The sequence below is a fragment of the Benincasa hispida genome, chromosome 9, assembly GCF_027475165.1.
Source record: "Benincasa hispida cultivar pf3 chromosome 9, pf3_genome.v1.1, whole genome shotgun sequence".
Taxonomy (NCBI): Eukaryota; Viridiplantae; Streptophyta; class Magnoliopsida; order Cucurbitales; family Cucurbitaceae; genus Benincasa; species Benincasa hispida.
In genome coordinates this window covers 29,031,240-29,048,758 of record NC_143486.1, presented here as the reverse complement: position 1 = coordinate 29,048,758, position 17,519 = coordinate 29,031,240, and the positions used below count along the sequence as shown (strand labels likewise).

Here is a 17,519-nt window from a genome sequence, read left to right as displayed (position 1 = left end):
ATTAGCATGAAAGTGTTTTTTAAACTTGATTAATGTGATTAATCAAAGTTAGGTGTCATAAACAATTTCATATGTAATATTAAATTTGTTTATTTTATTTAATTGAAATTGTTTTAATTAAATAATTTCTAAATTTGAAAAATTGTATTTTATTTTTTTATTAAAAAATTAGTTAGTGAAAAAAATCCAATTGTTGGATTTTTCCACTAAGTCGATTATGAAGTGACACTTCCTAAGCTTGACACCTAGAGATTACATGCTAGTGGAGTTTGAGGTGGAAGACGTGCAAAATGGGATTTTACATGTGTTTTCTCTATATAGATTTGCTTTTTTAATTTGCAAGACTAATGCTTCCACAACTTTTGACCTAAACTCTTCCACCTCAACTCTTATTTACTCACCCTTCTTTCTATAGTGAAATTCCTTTATTTTCACTAATAAAACGGTCATACAACTGTGTTTTTCAACCGGAGAATAGCGGGGATTTACCGTTGATAGTGTCGTTCGTGCAAGGGAGAGGAAGTTTGCGGTGGAGTCTTCAAAGGTTATATTTTCTATCACTTTTGCATGCTTATTCTTGTTTTTATTACAATTAGAACATCGCCGATTTCATCGCTTCCGCTGTGCATGCGTTCTTTATTATCCATTAGTTCCCTTAAGTATTGACTCCGGGTCTTGAACAGGGGGCCTTACCCTCTCCTTGGTCTGAGAGTATCATCTAAGCACTCAATTCATATTAATTTTAGCTTGGTGGGTTATTTTCATAGGTTGTATGAAAATGGGTGCTGATATGGATAATTTCAGTTTTGGCATTAGATTTTTCTTCAATTCAGTGTTAATTGTTGTAATTGACTCTTTGTTTATGGACCTTAGTGTGTGATTAAGTGTCTATAAATTTGTTAGAGTCAATAGAGTTGCAATTAGGTTGCAACTGAAAAAAAATCGAAGCAAGCTTAACAGTTGGTTGCAGCAGAAGAGGCTAGTGCCTTGTAGCGTTGCAATGCTGCCTTTGGAGTGTTGCAACACTGTTCTTTAGACAACCTAGAAAATAGCAAAAGCCTGTGGCGTTGCAACTCTGGGATTATAGCATTGCTACACTATTCATCCCAGCCCAGAAGGCACGTGCACGAATGAACTGGCGACTCAAGTGGATCGGTTCAGTCGGTTCCGGTCAAGGAGGTCCGATGCCAGTTTTAGACCGATTCAACCCTTTTTGAAGCCCTGAAGGTTTAGTTCGGGTGGTTCCAGTCCGGTTTGGGTTGGTTCATAAAGTCCAGAGGGTTTTAGAGGCTATTTTTAATTATTACTATAATAGTTTAGGTTATTTGCTTGCTTAGGATGCCAAAACTTGTCCATATCAGTGTGTTTAATTATTTATGCATTATGAATGTATGTTACAATTAAATAAATCTTGTATGTGCATATAGTATGCCATGTAGATTAAAATTCCACCCTATGAAGTATGTGTCATGCATTGAAAGTATGTTATAATGTGTTATAATATATAGTATGCATGATTTAGGATTTCATGTATTTAATAGTTAAAATATGTCATTATCTTGTGAAACTTTGGTTACAAACTCACCCGAACTAAAATCTTGTCGACGACTAGAGGTACTTAAGTTGACGGTTTACGGAATACTTGCTACTTGGGGATTTTAACCGGTTCTTGAGCGTTGTTTACCCGATTTTATGAGCATGCATGAGTGATATGAGGTTTTAAAATTGGTTTATCATTTAGACATTGTAGGTTAAATCCAAATATAAACATTATACTTGGAAAATCCTCTAGACTTAGGTTCTTTTATTAGTCGGAATATACCTAAATAAATTGATAATTGGCAGAAATTCCAGTTATTATAAGCCTTTTAGAATCATGAGGGATAATAAGTAGAAAACGCAGTGATAATACTTAGCATTTACGAAAAATTGAGTTTTGCGTTGATTAACACCTAAATCCTCACTGACCCCAATATTATGCGTTACTCCATGTCAAAGTGTCTATTTTTGTAGCTATCATAGGAGTCAAACACATGCGTTTGAAATAAGCAATTGCAGACAAACGCAAGCGCTGAAGCTAGGTGATCGCAAAGACAAACGCATGCGCTGAAAGTTGGATCGCATGTGTCCATTGCATGGAAGTCGCGGTGATCGTATGCGTCCATTGCACGAAAGGTGCGGTGATTAAGCGGATGCAGTGATCAATTGAAAATTATGGTAACCGAATGCGCCATCACATGAAAGTTGTGGTGATCAAGCGAATGCGGTGATCAATTGGGATTTGCAGCCACATAGTGAAAACCATAATAGAAGGACGATCGCAAGATGGGTAGAACGCATTGATGCTTCAGCTGAATCAAGCTCGGATTCATACCGTGGGAGTATCAACAAGATAAGACGATGTGACATTGCCCATACCGCGACAAAAGCAACAGTGAGCCATAATGCAATCATGATAGCTATCGGCGTTTAACTTCTATAAATAACCTTTTGGACCTTCATTTCACGACATCCAAACTTCTGCCTCAAGGCAGAGGTTTGCGATCACAGATGAGAGCTTGAACAAGATTTTCAGTGAGAATTCTTCACCTCTATAAACCAGACTGAGTGACGATCGGAGCTTTTGCTGGAGATAGAGCTCGAGAGAGACATCTCCACCATTCATCCATGGCACCACCGGCAGCCTTGATGTAGAGTCCTTCATTTCTCTTTTAACCTCTGTATTGTATTACTTTTAGCTTAAGATATTAAGATAATTTGACATCAATGCATCTTTTGATTCCTTCAATGCCATCTTCTTTATCATCTTTATCTCTATCATTGCTTATCTTCAGTGTTTATTTATCAAAGGCGATCGCATACTTAATCGTGTAGCCTAGAGATAGGACGCATGTAGCAACCCACCGAGAGGTGTGCTTGTGCGAGTATAGTGAGTTAATCCTCTTTGCTTGGTGAAAGGCTGTAGCAACGCTTGTCTATGAGATGTTGCATTGCTTGTCTATAAGTTAAATAGCCGCGTCTAACTGCCTGAGAAGGTAAGAGATGAAATGCACTAAAGCAAAGTTTGCATTGTTCCTAGAGATAGGCACAATCTTATGCTCGACGCAACCATGCACTATAGAGATATAGTCATGCGGCTGACCACCGAGAGGAGTAGTGTGTAGATCCATCAAACTTCTTCTTTTTATTTTTCTTTTCATCGCCTCAAACACATTGCTTCACAAGCATTATTGAGTGACAAGTCCTTGTGTTCGACCTCGGATTACCCGAGAAACTTGCGTTTGCATTATGCTTGGCGTGAGCGTAAGAAAACTTGTGATAGGAACGCATGTTCATTGCATACTAGATTAACGCATTTTCATTCTGACGCATGACTTCAGACGCATGGGCGTAAACGCATAAGCCATGTCTAACGCATAGTGCATGTACAACCCCATCTGTCCCTCAAATTAATTTTCCAATCAACATAAATATTTACCTAAAACAAATAGAAAACTTCAGTGGAAGATTAAAACATATACGATATGTTGTTCTTAGCTCTCACGTCCCTAAGTGTTCAAACCGTGAGATTCATGCTTGGCTTCATGCCACTCTAGGGTGATCTCAATTCGAAAAGTGTTTGCATGAGTCAATAGCAAGGTGAATAGGGGAAGTAGTTCATAGTAAGTGGGCGAAGGATGTGTGTCAATGTATCCTGCAGTCTCTTCCATTAGTGAGATTCCTATGTTGCACCTATTTGTTGTTTTTAGGCGACATAAGGTAGCCGTTTTATGGTGGCTATCCCCTCAGAGGATTATAACATGGGATTCAGAACAACATAAACTCCAGAAATGGATAAGATTTCTTAGGTCTATTCCAACCTTGACTTTCCAATTCGATAGCATCGTTGGGACTGACATCTGAGGTTTGAAGATGGAGGGTTAAAATTACAAGAGTTACTAAGTGTTAATAACTTCTTGACCAAAAAGGGTACCAAATGACTATAGGAATAAGAGTTATTTTGAAGTTAGTATTTAGTCAAGAATATCTTGCTTTAGTGAAGGAGTATTTCACTGACTCTCGGTAGCATCTATTCTAACCCACTAAAGTGTCGTTGCAAATAAATAATAAAATTTGGATACATTATTACTTTTGCTAAAATTTAATTGGATATAAAAGCAATTTACTGATTAGAATTTATTTACGTTTTCAACATGTCGAATTCTTCTAAATTACTCACTTTTGATAAGTTTAGCGGTCGTAATTTTTCACCATCGAACATAAACGCTATACTAGCTAATGATGATTTATTTTTTTTTTTAACAGAGGAATGTCCTCCATCTCCCAGCTCATATGCAAACGAAAAGGTTTGGATTGCATATGACAGATGGACTAAGGCAAATGGAAAGGCCTGAATCCATATCCTAGTAAATATATCCGATATACTAGCTATAAAATTCAAGAACATGGTTTCTGCTAAAGAAATCATGGATTCGTTATAGATATATTTTGGACAATTGGTTAGCAACGATATTCCTGAAAATGTTTATAACCATGACATAAGGGATAAAACCTTCTTTAATGAATAAGTTTTAGATATGTTAAAAGTAATAAACACAAATGTTATAGATGGGGATGATAAGAAAGCACAACAAAGTAAATATGATTTATTTGTTATTGAGATATGTTTAGTGGAAAATGATAAATTAACCTGGATATTAGATTCAGGTGCCATTAAACATATTCGCGCTTTCGCTCAAGAAACTAGTTCGTGGAGGCAGCATACAAAAGGCGAAACAACCTTTAAGGTACAAATCAGGGAGGTTGTCTCAGTTAAAGCAATGGGAGATATGAAGTTATTTATTGAAGATAGATTCATTTTACTTGAGAATGTTTATTACATTCCTTCCATGAGGAGGAGTTTAATATCTCTCTCATGTTTGCTAGAACAATAGTACAAAGTCTCTTTTGAAGATAATGAAGTGCTCATATTTCGAAAGGTATAAAAATATGTTAGGCAAAACTGGAAAATAACTTATATGTATTAAAACCAACTAGGGTAAAAACTATTTTGAATATAGAGATGTTTAAAACAAGTGAAACTCAAAATAAGAAATGAAAAATTTCTCCTAATGTCTATCTTTGGCATTTAAGATTTTGTCACCTTAATCTCTAGGATTGAGAGATTGGTTAAGAGTGGACTCCTAAATCAGTTAGAAGCCAACTCTCTACCACCATGTGAATCCTGTTTTGAGGGTAAAATGACCAAAAGATCTTTTACGGGAAAAGGTCTTAGAGTCAAAGAACCCTTAGAGCTCATACATTCAGACCTGTTTAGTCCAATGAATGTTAAAGCCCGAGGAGGGTATGAATATTTCATTAGCTTTATCGATATTATTCTAGATATGACTACATTTACCTAATGCATCATAAGACCGAAACTCTTGAAAAGTTCAAGGAATATAAGGTAGAGGTTGAGAACCAATTAGTTTAAAAGATTAAAACACTTCGATCAGACCAATGCGGTGAGTATATGGACTTAGAATTCCAAGACTATTTGATAGAACACGAAATTCAATCGCAACACAAAGCACTAGGTACACAACAGAATGGGGTAGCTAAAAAGATAAATAGAACCCTGTTAGACATGGTTTGTTCGATAATGAGTTATTCTCAGTTGCTTAATTCTTTTTGGGGACATGCAGTAGAGGCTGTTGTATATATTTTGAACATGGTTACTTCAAAAAGTGTTTCAGAAACACCTTACGAGTTATAGAGAGGGCGTAAAGGTAGTTTAGGTCACTTCATGATTTGGGGATGTCCAGCACATGTGTTGGTGCAAAATCCAAAGAAACTAAAATTTCGTTCAAAGGTATGCCTATTTGTACGATACCCCAAAGAGATAAAAGATGGTCTATTCTACGATCTTCAAGAAGATAAAGTATTTGTATCGAAAAATGCAACCTTCTTAAAGGAAAATCACATAAAGAATTATCAACCTCGCAGTAAGCTATTATTACATGAAATGTTCACAAAAGCTACAAACAAATCAACAAGGGTTGTTGATCAAGCTAGTCCTTCAACAAGAGTTGTTGATGAAACTAGTACTTCACATCCTTCTAAAGAGTTGAGAATGCCTCGACGTAGTGGGAGGGTTGTTGAACAGCCTACCGTTACATGGATTTAAAAGAAACTCAAGTCATCATACTTGATGATGGGTTAGAGGATACATTGACTTTTAAACAGGCAATGGAAGATGTGAATAGAGACCAATGGATAAAAGCCATGAACCTTGAAATGGAGGCCATGTACTTCAATTCAGTCTGGGAACTTGTAGGTCAACCAGAAGGGGTAAAACCTATTAGTTGCAGATGGATCTTCAAGAGAAAACCAAGCTAGTAAGGTACAGACCTACAAAGCTAGAATGGTGGAAAAGAGGGTTACCCAAATAGAGAGGGTGTACTATGAAGAAGAAACCTTCTCTCCAGTTGCCTTGATCAAGTCTATAATAATACTCTTATCCATTTCCACTTTTTATGATTATGAAATATGACAAATGGATGTCAACACAGCCTTTTTGAATGGCTATCTTGAAGAGAATATCTATATGTTTCAACTAGAGGGGTTTATAGAGCACGGTTAAGGGCAAAAGGTTTGAAAGCTTAAAAGATCCATTTATGGATTGAAACAAGCATCTCGATCCTAGAATATGACATTTGACACTATGATCAAATCGTATGGCTTGGAATAGAACAATGAATAACCTTGTGCTTACAAGAAGATTGTCAACAAGAATGTAGCTTTTCTTATTTTATATGTTGACCATATTCTACTCATTGGAAATGAAGTAGAATTCCCAGCTGACGTTAAGAGATGACTGACATTGCAATTCTAAATGAAGGATTTGAGAAATGCATAGTATGTTCTTGGGATCTAAATAGTTTGGAATCGCATGAACAGAACACTAGTATTATATCAGGCATTTTATATAGATAAGATGTTGTTTAGGTATAAAATGCAAAATTCCAAGAGTGGTACGTTACCTTTTAGGCATGGAATTCATTTGTCTAAGGAACAATATTCTAAGACACCTCAAGAAGTTGAGGTTATGAAACAAATTACTTATGTATCAATAGTTGGAAGTTTGATGTATGTCATATTGTGTACACGCCCCGACATATGCTATACAGTTGAAATAGTCAACAGATATCAGTCTAATCCTAGATATAATCATTGAACTGTCGTTAAGAACATCTTCAAGCATCTTCAGGGAATGAGGGACTATATACTCGTGTATAGTACTAAGGATCTGATCCTTACAGGATACACGGATTATGATTTTCAAATCGATGTGGATTCTAGGGAATAAACTTTGGGATCAGTATTCACTATGAATGGAGGAGCTATAGTATGAAGGAGTATGAAGCAAAGTTGTATTGCTGACTCCACCATGGAAGCAGAGTATGTAGCTGCATGTGAAGCAGTGAAAGAAGCAATATGGCTTAGAAAGTTCTTGACTGACTTGGAAGTGGTTCGAAATATGTATCTGCCGATCATCCTCTATTGTGATAACAGTGGAGCAGTTGCAAATCCCAAAGAACCACGAAGCCATAAGCGTGGAAAGCACATCAAACAGACGTAATTGTCACGCAGATGGCCTCAAAAGACAATTTAGCTGATTCGTTTACAAAGGACCTCATGGCTAAAGTGTTTGAAGCTCATCTAGTCGGACTAGAACTACGAGACAAATAAATCTAGGCCAAGTGGGAGAATTATTATATTTATTCTCTAATAATCAACATTGTATATATTTGAATATATGTAAACCCACTGGAGTTTTAGTCCAAATGGAAGTTTGTTTGGTTGTATGTCTTAAAGCTCGCAGTTTGTAAAATGAAACATATTCTATTTACAATAAAGTGGTTATTGAGATTTATTCAATAAAACCGTTGTTGGATGTGTAAATTGCACTTGCAAAAACTAAATCTAATAAACTAAGATCCATGGCTATTAGATGAGTACTTGAACTTTATGTGGAGACATAAGAGTGAATCAAGTTCGAGTAGATAGCCAAAATGGTCTATAGTATATAGATAAGGCTGGGTACCTTATTCCTGGGACACTATGCCCTAATTTATTGTATTTATTCTCTTAATACTTTATATATTAGTATACATGAAAATCCACTGGAGTTTTAGTCCAAGTAGAAGTTTGTTGGGTTGTATGTCCTAAAGCTTGCAGTTTGTAAAATGAAACATATTCTATTTATAATAAAGTAGTTATTGAGATTTATTCAATAAAACTGTTATTGGATGTGTAAATTGTATTTATAAACTAATTCCAATAAACTAAGATCCATGGTTATTAGATGAGTACTTGAACTTTATGTTGAGACATAAGAGTGAATCAAGTTCCTGTAGATAGAAAAAACGGTCTATAGTATATGGATAAGGTTAGGTACCTTATTCTGGGGACACTATTGGATACGACCCACTTTGTATTTAGTACAAACGATATGATCCTGAATCGTTCATGAGGAGGCATCCTGTGCAAAGAGTTTGCATAAGACCAGATCGAGAAATAAGTCACTCTTACTTTATAACATTGTTTACTGTATAAGAATGACTATTTCAAATTGATGACCTAAGTAACTTAACCTTAATCCTAAGCTAATTATGAACTTTTGTTTATTTGAGATTATCCCTAGATTTGCATGGGTAAGGGTTCACTCAACAAAGTCGTCTCAATAAGCCCCCCCATTTCAAGGGTAAGACCGAGTACATGGCTGGGGACATAGGGTGCAAGACGAAATTCACTCCTACCCGCTTTTAGGGATATTAGAGAGGTTGTTCCCTTAAGTACTAATTCTGAGTCATGAACAAGCGTCCCTATGCTTTCATTGGCTCTGGACGGACTCTGTTTGGTGATGGGATCACAAACCAATTGTTCATTAGAGGATCAGAGGGCTTAAGTAACAAGATATAATTTCGGGGTTAAAATATCTTTTGGCCCAACCATTATTATGAACAACCCGTGAAGGGTCGACTTACTGATCATGGTTTAATCAAGCAGACAAAAATATATCTATAGTGAGCGGAGTGCGACTATTGGACTTTAGTGGAGTGACACGATAGTTAACGAATGTTAATTAATGTGGTTTAAAGAGTTTAGCCAGTTAATCTCGGATCGTTGGAGCCCATGAACTGTAGGTCCATTACGTCCCATTACTAGCTCAGAAATAGACTAAACCCTAGAATAATGTGATGAGAGAATTTGAAATGTTCAAATTCGAATTAAGGGAATCAATAATTATATACAATATAATTATACGTTTAATTATCAAATTAAACGAAATTGGAGAATTGGATAATATTTAAATTTGATTTAAATATTAATTACATGAATAAGGAATCATAATTGTGAAATTAATGGTTTAATAAATTGATATTAGATATCAAATTTAATTAATTAAATAATTTAATTAATTGAAATTAATTTTATTAAAAATTACTTATCGGAATTAGTTTTTGAATTAAAATTATTTTTATAAATTTTTCCAATTTTGAAATTGGATTTCAAATTGATTTTTGTTTAAAAATCAATTAATATTTGAATTATAATTTTTTTTTTAAAAAAAATTCAAAATTGGAAAATAAATTTCATAGTGGGTTTTCCCACTTTTGACACTAATTTCCCACTAAGTCTTGACATATTGGGAGTCAAGTGATTATGGAATCAATTTTGCATGAAGAAGTTGAACAAGGATGAGTGGAATTGCTGAGTTTTGGAACATGCAAGATGTTTTTTTTAGAGAGAGGAGTTCTCTCTTGTTCTTTGAAAAAGAAGAAAAACCCAAAATTCTCTCCATAATTCCCCTCAATTATAGTTCATTTTGGATACCATAATCCAATCTAAGGTCCTAGAGGATAGTAGAGAAAATCAAGTGGTGGTCTCCGGTGATCTACAACTTGTTGGTGATGAAATTCGAGCTGGAATTCAGTATTGAAGAGTTCAACAAAGGTTTGAATTTCATAAATCTACTTGTATTTTTATTTGATCTTGCATGTTTCTTGCTAAAATTCATGGAATTAGAGTGCTTAAGATCTTAATTGCTTCCGCATGTTGAATGTCAACACCATCAATCTTAATAACCCTAAATCCAATAAACTAACATCCAAGGCTGCCTTATGAGTCTTGAACTGTATGTGAAGACATACAGGGATCAATGTTCAAGATACAGCCTAAAGGGTCTATAGTATAAGGATAAGACTGGGTACCTTATCCTGGTAACACTATGGATACGACCCACTTTTTATTTGGGTGACATGGAAGTGGGGATATCCTATGCAATGAGTTTTCATAAGATCAGACCGTGAAATAGTAACCACTAAATGTTACACTATTGACTAGTTAGGTTTCTATTTTACTAGGATGACCTATGCAACTTAGTCTTAATCTTGAGTATATTATAAACTTCTGGTCACGAAGGATTGTTATTTGATTTGTATGGATGAGATTAGATAGTTCGTCGACTCAATAAGCCTACCATTTTGGGGACAAGACCGAGTGGGGAGCTGGGAACATAATAATACAAGATGGATTTCACTCCTTCCTATCTTTAGGGTAAGTAGATGAGTGTTCCCTTAAATGCTTCTTCGGGACTTGAACAAAGGGCCCTACCCTCTCATTGGCCTGATAGAGGTTTAAGTTTATTGGTTGAACTATAAACATGTTGTTCATTTGAGGAGTACTTTTACTTAAGGAGTCAGAGGTAATCCAAGGGTAAAACAGTAATTTGACCTAGTTGGAGTTACAAACACTCGTGAATGACTAACTTGTTCTTAATGGTCTATTTCCGTGGATACATAAATATATCTATAGGGTCTTTAGTGGAGTGTACCCACAGTTAACGAATATTGACTAACTTGATTTATGAATTTAGCAACTAATCTTATATTGTTGGAGTTTTTGATGTACAGGTCCTCTTGTTAGCTCACTAAAGAATATTAAAGAGGAATGATTTTAATTATCAAATCAATTTGAGAAAATTGTATATTTTTATGATTAATACGTAATTGATTATGGATGTGATCTATAATTCAAATTAAGTTGGAAAGAAACATTTGAATGAGATTCAAATAATTAATTCAAGTGAATTAGATTTACAAATAATTAATTAATAAATAGATAGGTGTGGCACATAGACATACAATGTTTATAATAATTAAATATATATATATATATATATATATATACACGTGAAATTGGATTTAATGTATAAATATTTATTTAATGAATGTACTAATTAATTAAATAAATATTTTTTTAATTAATTATGCACAAGAAAAAATTGGAAAAAGATTTGAAGAAAGGGGTTGACCCTTCTCTATTTAAAGTTATGACCCTTTTGAAAAAAATGTTCATTGTGAAAAATTTTCCCTACACCACAAAAAGAAATCTTCTCTACTCTCCCAAAGGTTTTTCCTCTTCACCCTCTTCCAATAGTTGGATACCACCTATCCTGGTTTTTTTCTTTTTCTAAAGCATGCTATTTCACATGTTTATTTTACATATATTATATTCTATTTTAATACACTTATTTTGTTTATGTAAAAATCAATTTGCGAGATGCAAGCCATTAACACGCTTCCACTCGGGATTTGAATCCCATCAATTGGTATCAGAGCTTAATTTCTTGCATCTTCGTTCTTCATATCTTTTTTAAACAAATCAATTTAGAGGTGGATTATTAAATCTGCATTTTGAATAAAGGTTTGCAACATTATTAAATCTACATTTTGAATAAAGGTTTATGTTAAAATTAAGCTCTACATTTATTTTACTGCTGAGTTAGAAACCCAATCATGTGGACCAAACTCAAAAATTATATCACTAGCTGTATTAAAACTTTACAATATTGAGACTTCTATTGAGGAGATTCATGTAGGCTCTTTTCCCTTTGATCTGTTTCTTTGAGATGCACTATTTGGAGCCAGCTTTTTGGTTGTGTTTCTTTGTCTTGTTCTATAACTCTTATGATTGTGTTTTATTTGCACCTTAACCTCAGGCTTTGAGATTTCATACTATTTCTTGTAATTCATTATATACTATGATTATGTACAAACATTTCATGTTTTCCAGAGCTCAGATAACGGGTAGTATTATAAATTTATTTTTTGTCAAGTTCAAAGTATGGTTTGAAAAATATCACAACAAAATCACCTAAAAATTCTCATACGTACTAAAAGAAGTAATCGTTTTTACTTGGATCTCTTTCTTTCCTAATCAATGTGGAATATAACTTCTAACCATGTGGGACCTATCTAGTTAACCCCTTGAACTCTTCAGTGTGGGAGTGTGGGACCCATCTAGTTAATGAATGAAGAAGAGAGAAACAAACTAAAATAAGAAACCTCACAGGCCATTGTGTATAAATAAAGGAGCTACCTTACAATGTCATCACTCATCGAATAATCATGGCTGAAATGAATTTTGTGTCCAACTTGGAGGGTGTTGAAGTGGTACCGGAGAGTTATGTTTGTCCGCCGGAGAAGAGACCGGATGTTGCGGTGAAGAAGACGATTCCGGTGCTTGATTTCGCAACACACGATCGAGCCCTTCTCTTCCAAAAAATCCTCGATAGTACTCATGAGTTTGGATTTTTTCAGGTTTGAAAGAGCTCATGAATATGTTCTTTTATTTTGTTTCTTGTCAAACAACCGTTCATTGTTATAATACCATGTTAAATTAGGTTCAAAATCGATTGTAATCCACCTAGTTAATGTTGATATCCCTTTTGAAATTTGGCCCCAAAATCTTGAATTTTGCGTATTTAGTACACTCGAATTGGAAAAGCCTTTCAATTCGGAATGAATTGTGCTATTATAATCGCTGAAAGTCAAGTTCAAATTCTTCTTCGTTAGGCTTTATTTCGTTTTCTTTGTTTCTTTCTTCTTCATTTTTTTTTCCCTAAAAATATGCCTACTTCCTTCAATTAAGCACATTTCCACTCTCATTTTTTGGATAATTTGCATCTTTCTAAGTACGAGAATTAAACTTGTCAAATTCCAGAAACAAAAATTACTTTTTTTCAGATTTTTTTTTAATTTTTTAATTTTGATTTGATTTTTTCAAATATTAATAAAATATAAAAAACAAATAAAGAAATTTAGAGGTAGAAAGGATGTTTATATATAGGTTTAATTTTTAAAATCAATAACTAAAAATAAAATGATTAATAAACAGGATTGTCTAACCAATTTATTGTATTCTTCCTCCCTACTTCTCCAAAAAATAAAATAAAAAATCCAAATCAGCTTCCATCCTTGATCTTTTAGGACAGACATTATTTTATTATTAGGGATGCGTTATTTTTCAGACAGAAGAAGAGTGTTATAGGTTGAAGAATATTTTATTTTAAAAGTTTCATTACGGCCAAATTTAATTAGATAAACACGGATACCATCTCAAAATCGATTACAATAAGAGGAATAATTTGTGTATCTTATAAAAATTGTGAGATCTCAACATTTTTCTAATCTAAGATCCTCAATATGCCCTCCTCAAGACGATGCCTCTTCTGGATTCAATGTAACATTCTTGGATCGGATCTCAATTTCTTTTGAACTTCCAATATTTGATTGGATTTCATAGGCTAAAACTATATTAGAGAAACATGAAGTTCTATCTCTAAACCAATTAGCCAAACGAAAGAAGTAATTCATGTATCTTATTAAGATTGTGAGGTACTCTCTCCATTTTTTGTATATGAGATTGAATAGTCCTCAAAGTTTGTGTCTAGTTATGTGTTGCTTAATTAAGCCGACAAATGATCTAAACACATAGATTAAAAAAAATTAGGGATGTGTAATTGAAAGAAGGAAGATGACATCATGCATGATTTATAGATGTGTCATGTATGTGTTAAGATATATTTCAATAAGTATAAGTAAACTTTTTTTGTCAATATGAATTTAACGGCAAAAAGTCTACTAGAATTTTTTGAAATAAACTAACTCAAGACTTTAAGGGTTAAAATAAAACTTTTTAAAATATAGGGTATAATTGAAACCAATAACCCATAGTTTAGAGTTATTTTATATAATTTAACGGATATTTTATTCACATTTTTAAGGAATGAGACAAGAGTATTATTAACAATGATGTGTAATTTCAACTCTAAGGTTCATATGTTTGTATGATAATCAATTTTATAAAATCAATTATATTAAAATTATAAATAAATTACTACTTTTATTGAGTTCGATTTACTATTTGTTATAGGTTATAAACCATGGAGTACCAAAAAAATTAGTAGAAGAGACTATGAGTATTTTTATGGAGTTTCATTCCATGTCACCATATGATAAAAGAAGGGAATGTTCCAAAGACAATAAAAGCTGCAGAGTTTTTACAAGCTCAAACAATTATGAGAATGAACAAACACACTTCTGGAGAGATTGTTTGGCTTTAACTTGTCATCCTCTAGACAAAAATATTCATTTTTGGCCTCAAAATCCCCCAAAATTCAGGTAAAAAAAAAAAAAAAAAAAAAAACGTAGCATGATTTAGAGTAAGTAATTTATAATATTTTTCTTCTATAAATTACCTTGTGAGCAATATGTTTGCTTTATTTGTTTATTTTAAAATTTGATTTTGTATCACATATAAATGAATATAAGTAAATAAAATTGTTTTGAATTTGTAGTAAATTATATATTAAACTTTCAACTTTCATTCTCACTTGTTTATTTTTAGAGAAAAAATAAATTCTATTTCCAAATAAACAAATTAATATCGAAATATGTCAATGAATTTAAAAAATATGTTTTGTCTCTCTATAATATAAATTGTATTTCTAGAATTACCACTAACTATATTTGGTGATATTATTTGTTGATAAAAAAAAAATATAGGAGAAAGATTTGAATTAACCTATACAATCCATTGTTATCAATCAAAACGAGTGTCTAACGTCTTGAATTATAAGAACATCGATACATTAATAACGTAAGTCACAGTTTGACCTAAAAATATAAATGGTTGTGTGAAGATAAATTTAATATAATATCATTTAACAATGATCGATGATTATTATTACAGAGAGGTGGTCAGAACATATTGTGTCGCAATGGAAAAGTTTTCTTGGGAGATAATCGATATGATAAGTGAAGGGTTGGGGCTTGAAAAAGGCTACTTGGAGGGAGAAATGAGTTCAAATCGAAGGATAACAGCAAACCATTATCCAATATGCCCAAACCCTAGCTTGACTTTGGGATTAAATCAACATTGTGATAGAAACCTCATTACCATCTTGTTTCAAGATGCCAATGGCCTTCAAGTCTTCAAGGATGGCCATTGGATTTCTTTTGATTCTGTTGATGATGCCTTTCTGATTAACTTTGGCTATCTTTTTGAGGTAAGTTGATATGCATTATTTCTTTAGAAAAAAAAAAAAAAAAAAAAAAAAAAAAAAAAAAAACCTTTTTCCTTCTCAATGTTCAATCCAGTTTTGATTTGGTTCTTAAGCTTCGAAATGTTACACTTTTGGTTCATAAGTTTTGTATTTGATTTCAATTTAGCCACTTGAAATTTGAGCTTGGTTTCAATCTGGTTCCTAAATTTTAAGATGTACACTTTTATCCTTGATTTTTTTATTAAATATTTGCCTAAGTCATTGGTGTTGTGTATATTCATTAATTGAAAATAAGTTTGAAGTGAAAGTTTAAAATTACTTTTATTAGTGATGACAAAAAGATGGGAGCAATTTGTAAATATAGCAATCAAGACCAAAATATTCACAGATATAGTACAATGCAGAAGAATTTGCAAATGTATCAAAATTTGACTCTTAGGGTCTATCAATGATTGATCATATCGTTAATAGAAGTCTATCTATGATAAAATCTGTCACTAATAGATTTTGCTATATTTTTAATTCTTTAAAAATGTTGCTATCAATTGAATTGTTAACACCAAAAGTGCTACCTATTGCAATTACCTAAGGGGTAGTTGCAACTATAGCAACTAAACCAAAAATGTTAGCAGATATAGCAAAATACAAAAGAATTTACGAATATAACAAAATTTAGATCCAATTCTAGGAATCTATCAAGGATAAACTATATCTCTAATAGGAGTCTGTCTATCACAGAGATAGAGTCTATCAACAATAGAATCTATATGTGGTATATTTTACTATATTTGTAATTTTTTATAAATATTACTATATATTTGATTATTAGTGCTAAAAGTGCTACTAATGTAATTACCTTTCTTTTTTTTTAACCAAATTTTGGATCATCCAAACCGACTTTCTCATACATAATATGGTTGATTATATATACAAATTTAAATTAATAGAAGGAATAAATGTATTTAACAGAAAGTTGATTAAGAAAAATAGAGACCAAATTAAGAGAAAAGATTTTGAACCTCCAACATTAGGTGGGTCCATGACAATTATATCATTGCATTATGTTCTCTTTACCAAAGTACTTAGATTATAAGTAGTCCATTAACAAAATGTTTAATAGTAGAATACCGTTGTTTTCGTTTAGAATTAATATTCCAAAGCGTGCTTTTAGTGTTTTTATTGTTATTAGAAGCTTCGTATATATATAAAAATAGTATTAATATAATCCCAACCGAGTCATAGTAAACACTTGAAAATACTTTTTGGTGAGAAATATTTATTGTAATATATATTGGAAGTTACAAGTAGAGTTGCTACCCATGAGATTATTTATGATCTATACAAATAGAGTTTGTGTGGTGTTATATAGGTGATTAGCAATGGAAAGCTCAAGGCAACCGAACATCGAGTCGTGACAAATGCAAAAGCATCTCGACAAAGCTTAGGATATTTTATTTTTCCTGAAAATGACGTGATAATAGAACCAGCAAAATGTCTGATAAACGAAGCCAATCCTGCACGTTATCGATCCCTCGAGTTGGAAGACTTCTATAGACATTTTTTTGCCGTGTCAACAAATACAGAGGAAACTATGAAGTATATATTAGCTTAAACCTGCAATCTTTAATGAGTGTTTAAAATAAGTTAATTACTAACTTTTCTATGGTTACTGTAAAAGAACTCTATTATGTTACTATCATATGTATTTTTGTTTGGAAAGTGACTTTATTAGTCTCTTTGGAACGCAAAAACTTTTGATTATTAAAAACACTAAACGAAATGACTTTATTAGTCTCTTGGCATCATCAACAACCATCTCATCATGCCTTGAGTATTTTATTGTCTTTACCTTAAAATTTTTAAAGGAAAGGGTGAATACTCACTAAATAACCTCACGGCTCGATCGGACCTTGAATTTGATCATATTAGATTCACCTTTTTAGACTCTTTGCTTCATATTTTGTTCCGAATTTGATTTCTCGCATAAATGTCTCAACTACTGGAGAGAACATTGTAATAAAATTGTTGTAATGTATTTGTTCTATCGAGTATCTCTCCTAGTGGGTAGTGGGAATGATAGTTAAGATCATGGATGATTAGTTAGAAAACTATTTATGTGTGTTCA

At 32.9% G+C, this 17,519-nt stretch overlaps 1 protein-coding gene across 1 annotated transcript; it reads left to right on the top strand.

Annotated features, from left to right (window-relative positions):
* The first annotated feature begins 12,400 nt into the window (after positions 1 to 12,400).
* Positions 12,401 to 17,137, top strand: LOC120086705 (hyoscyamine 6-beta-hydroxylase-like). The gene is made up of 4 exons (XM_039043471.2): positions 12,401 to 12,647; positions 14,263 to 14,510; positions 15,082 to 15,397; positions 16,764 to 17,137. The coding sequence occupies exons 1-4, from the start codon at positions 12,456 to 12,458 to the stop codon at positions 17,004 to 17,006; spliced, it is 999 nt and encodes a 332-aa protein (XP_038899399.1). The 5' UTR covers positions 12,401 to 12,455; the 3' UTR covers positions 17,007 to 17,137.
* The last annotated feature ends 382 nt before the right edge of the window (positions 17,138 to 17,519 follow it).

Bases quoted from the DNA above. Each gene is read 5' to 3' on its own strand.
- LOC120086705 (XM_039043471.2), top strand. From the start codon at position 12,456: ATGGCTGAAATGAATTTTGTGTCCAACTTGGAGGGTGTTGAAGTGGTA. The intron at 14,511-15,081 runs GTAAAAAAAAAA...TTATTATTACAG, and splicing joins CAAAATCCCCCAAAATTCAG to AGAGGTGGTCAGAACATATT. The intron at 15,398-16,763 runs GTAAGTTGATAT...GGTGTTATATAG, and splicing joins ACTTTGGCTATCTTTTTGAG to GTGATTAGCAATGGAAAGCT.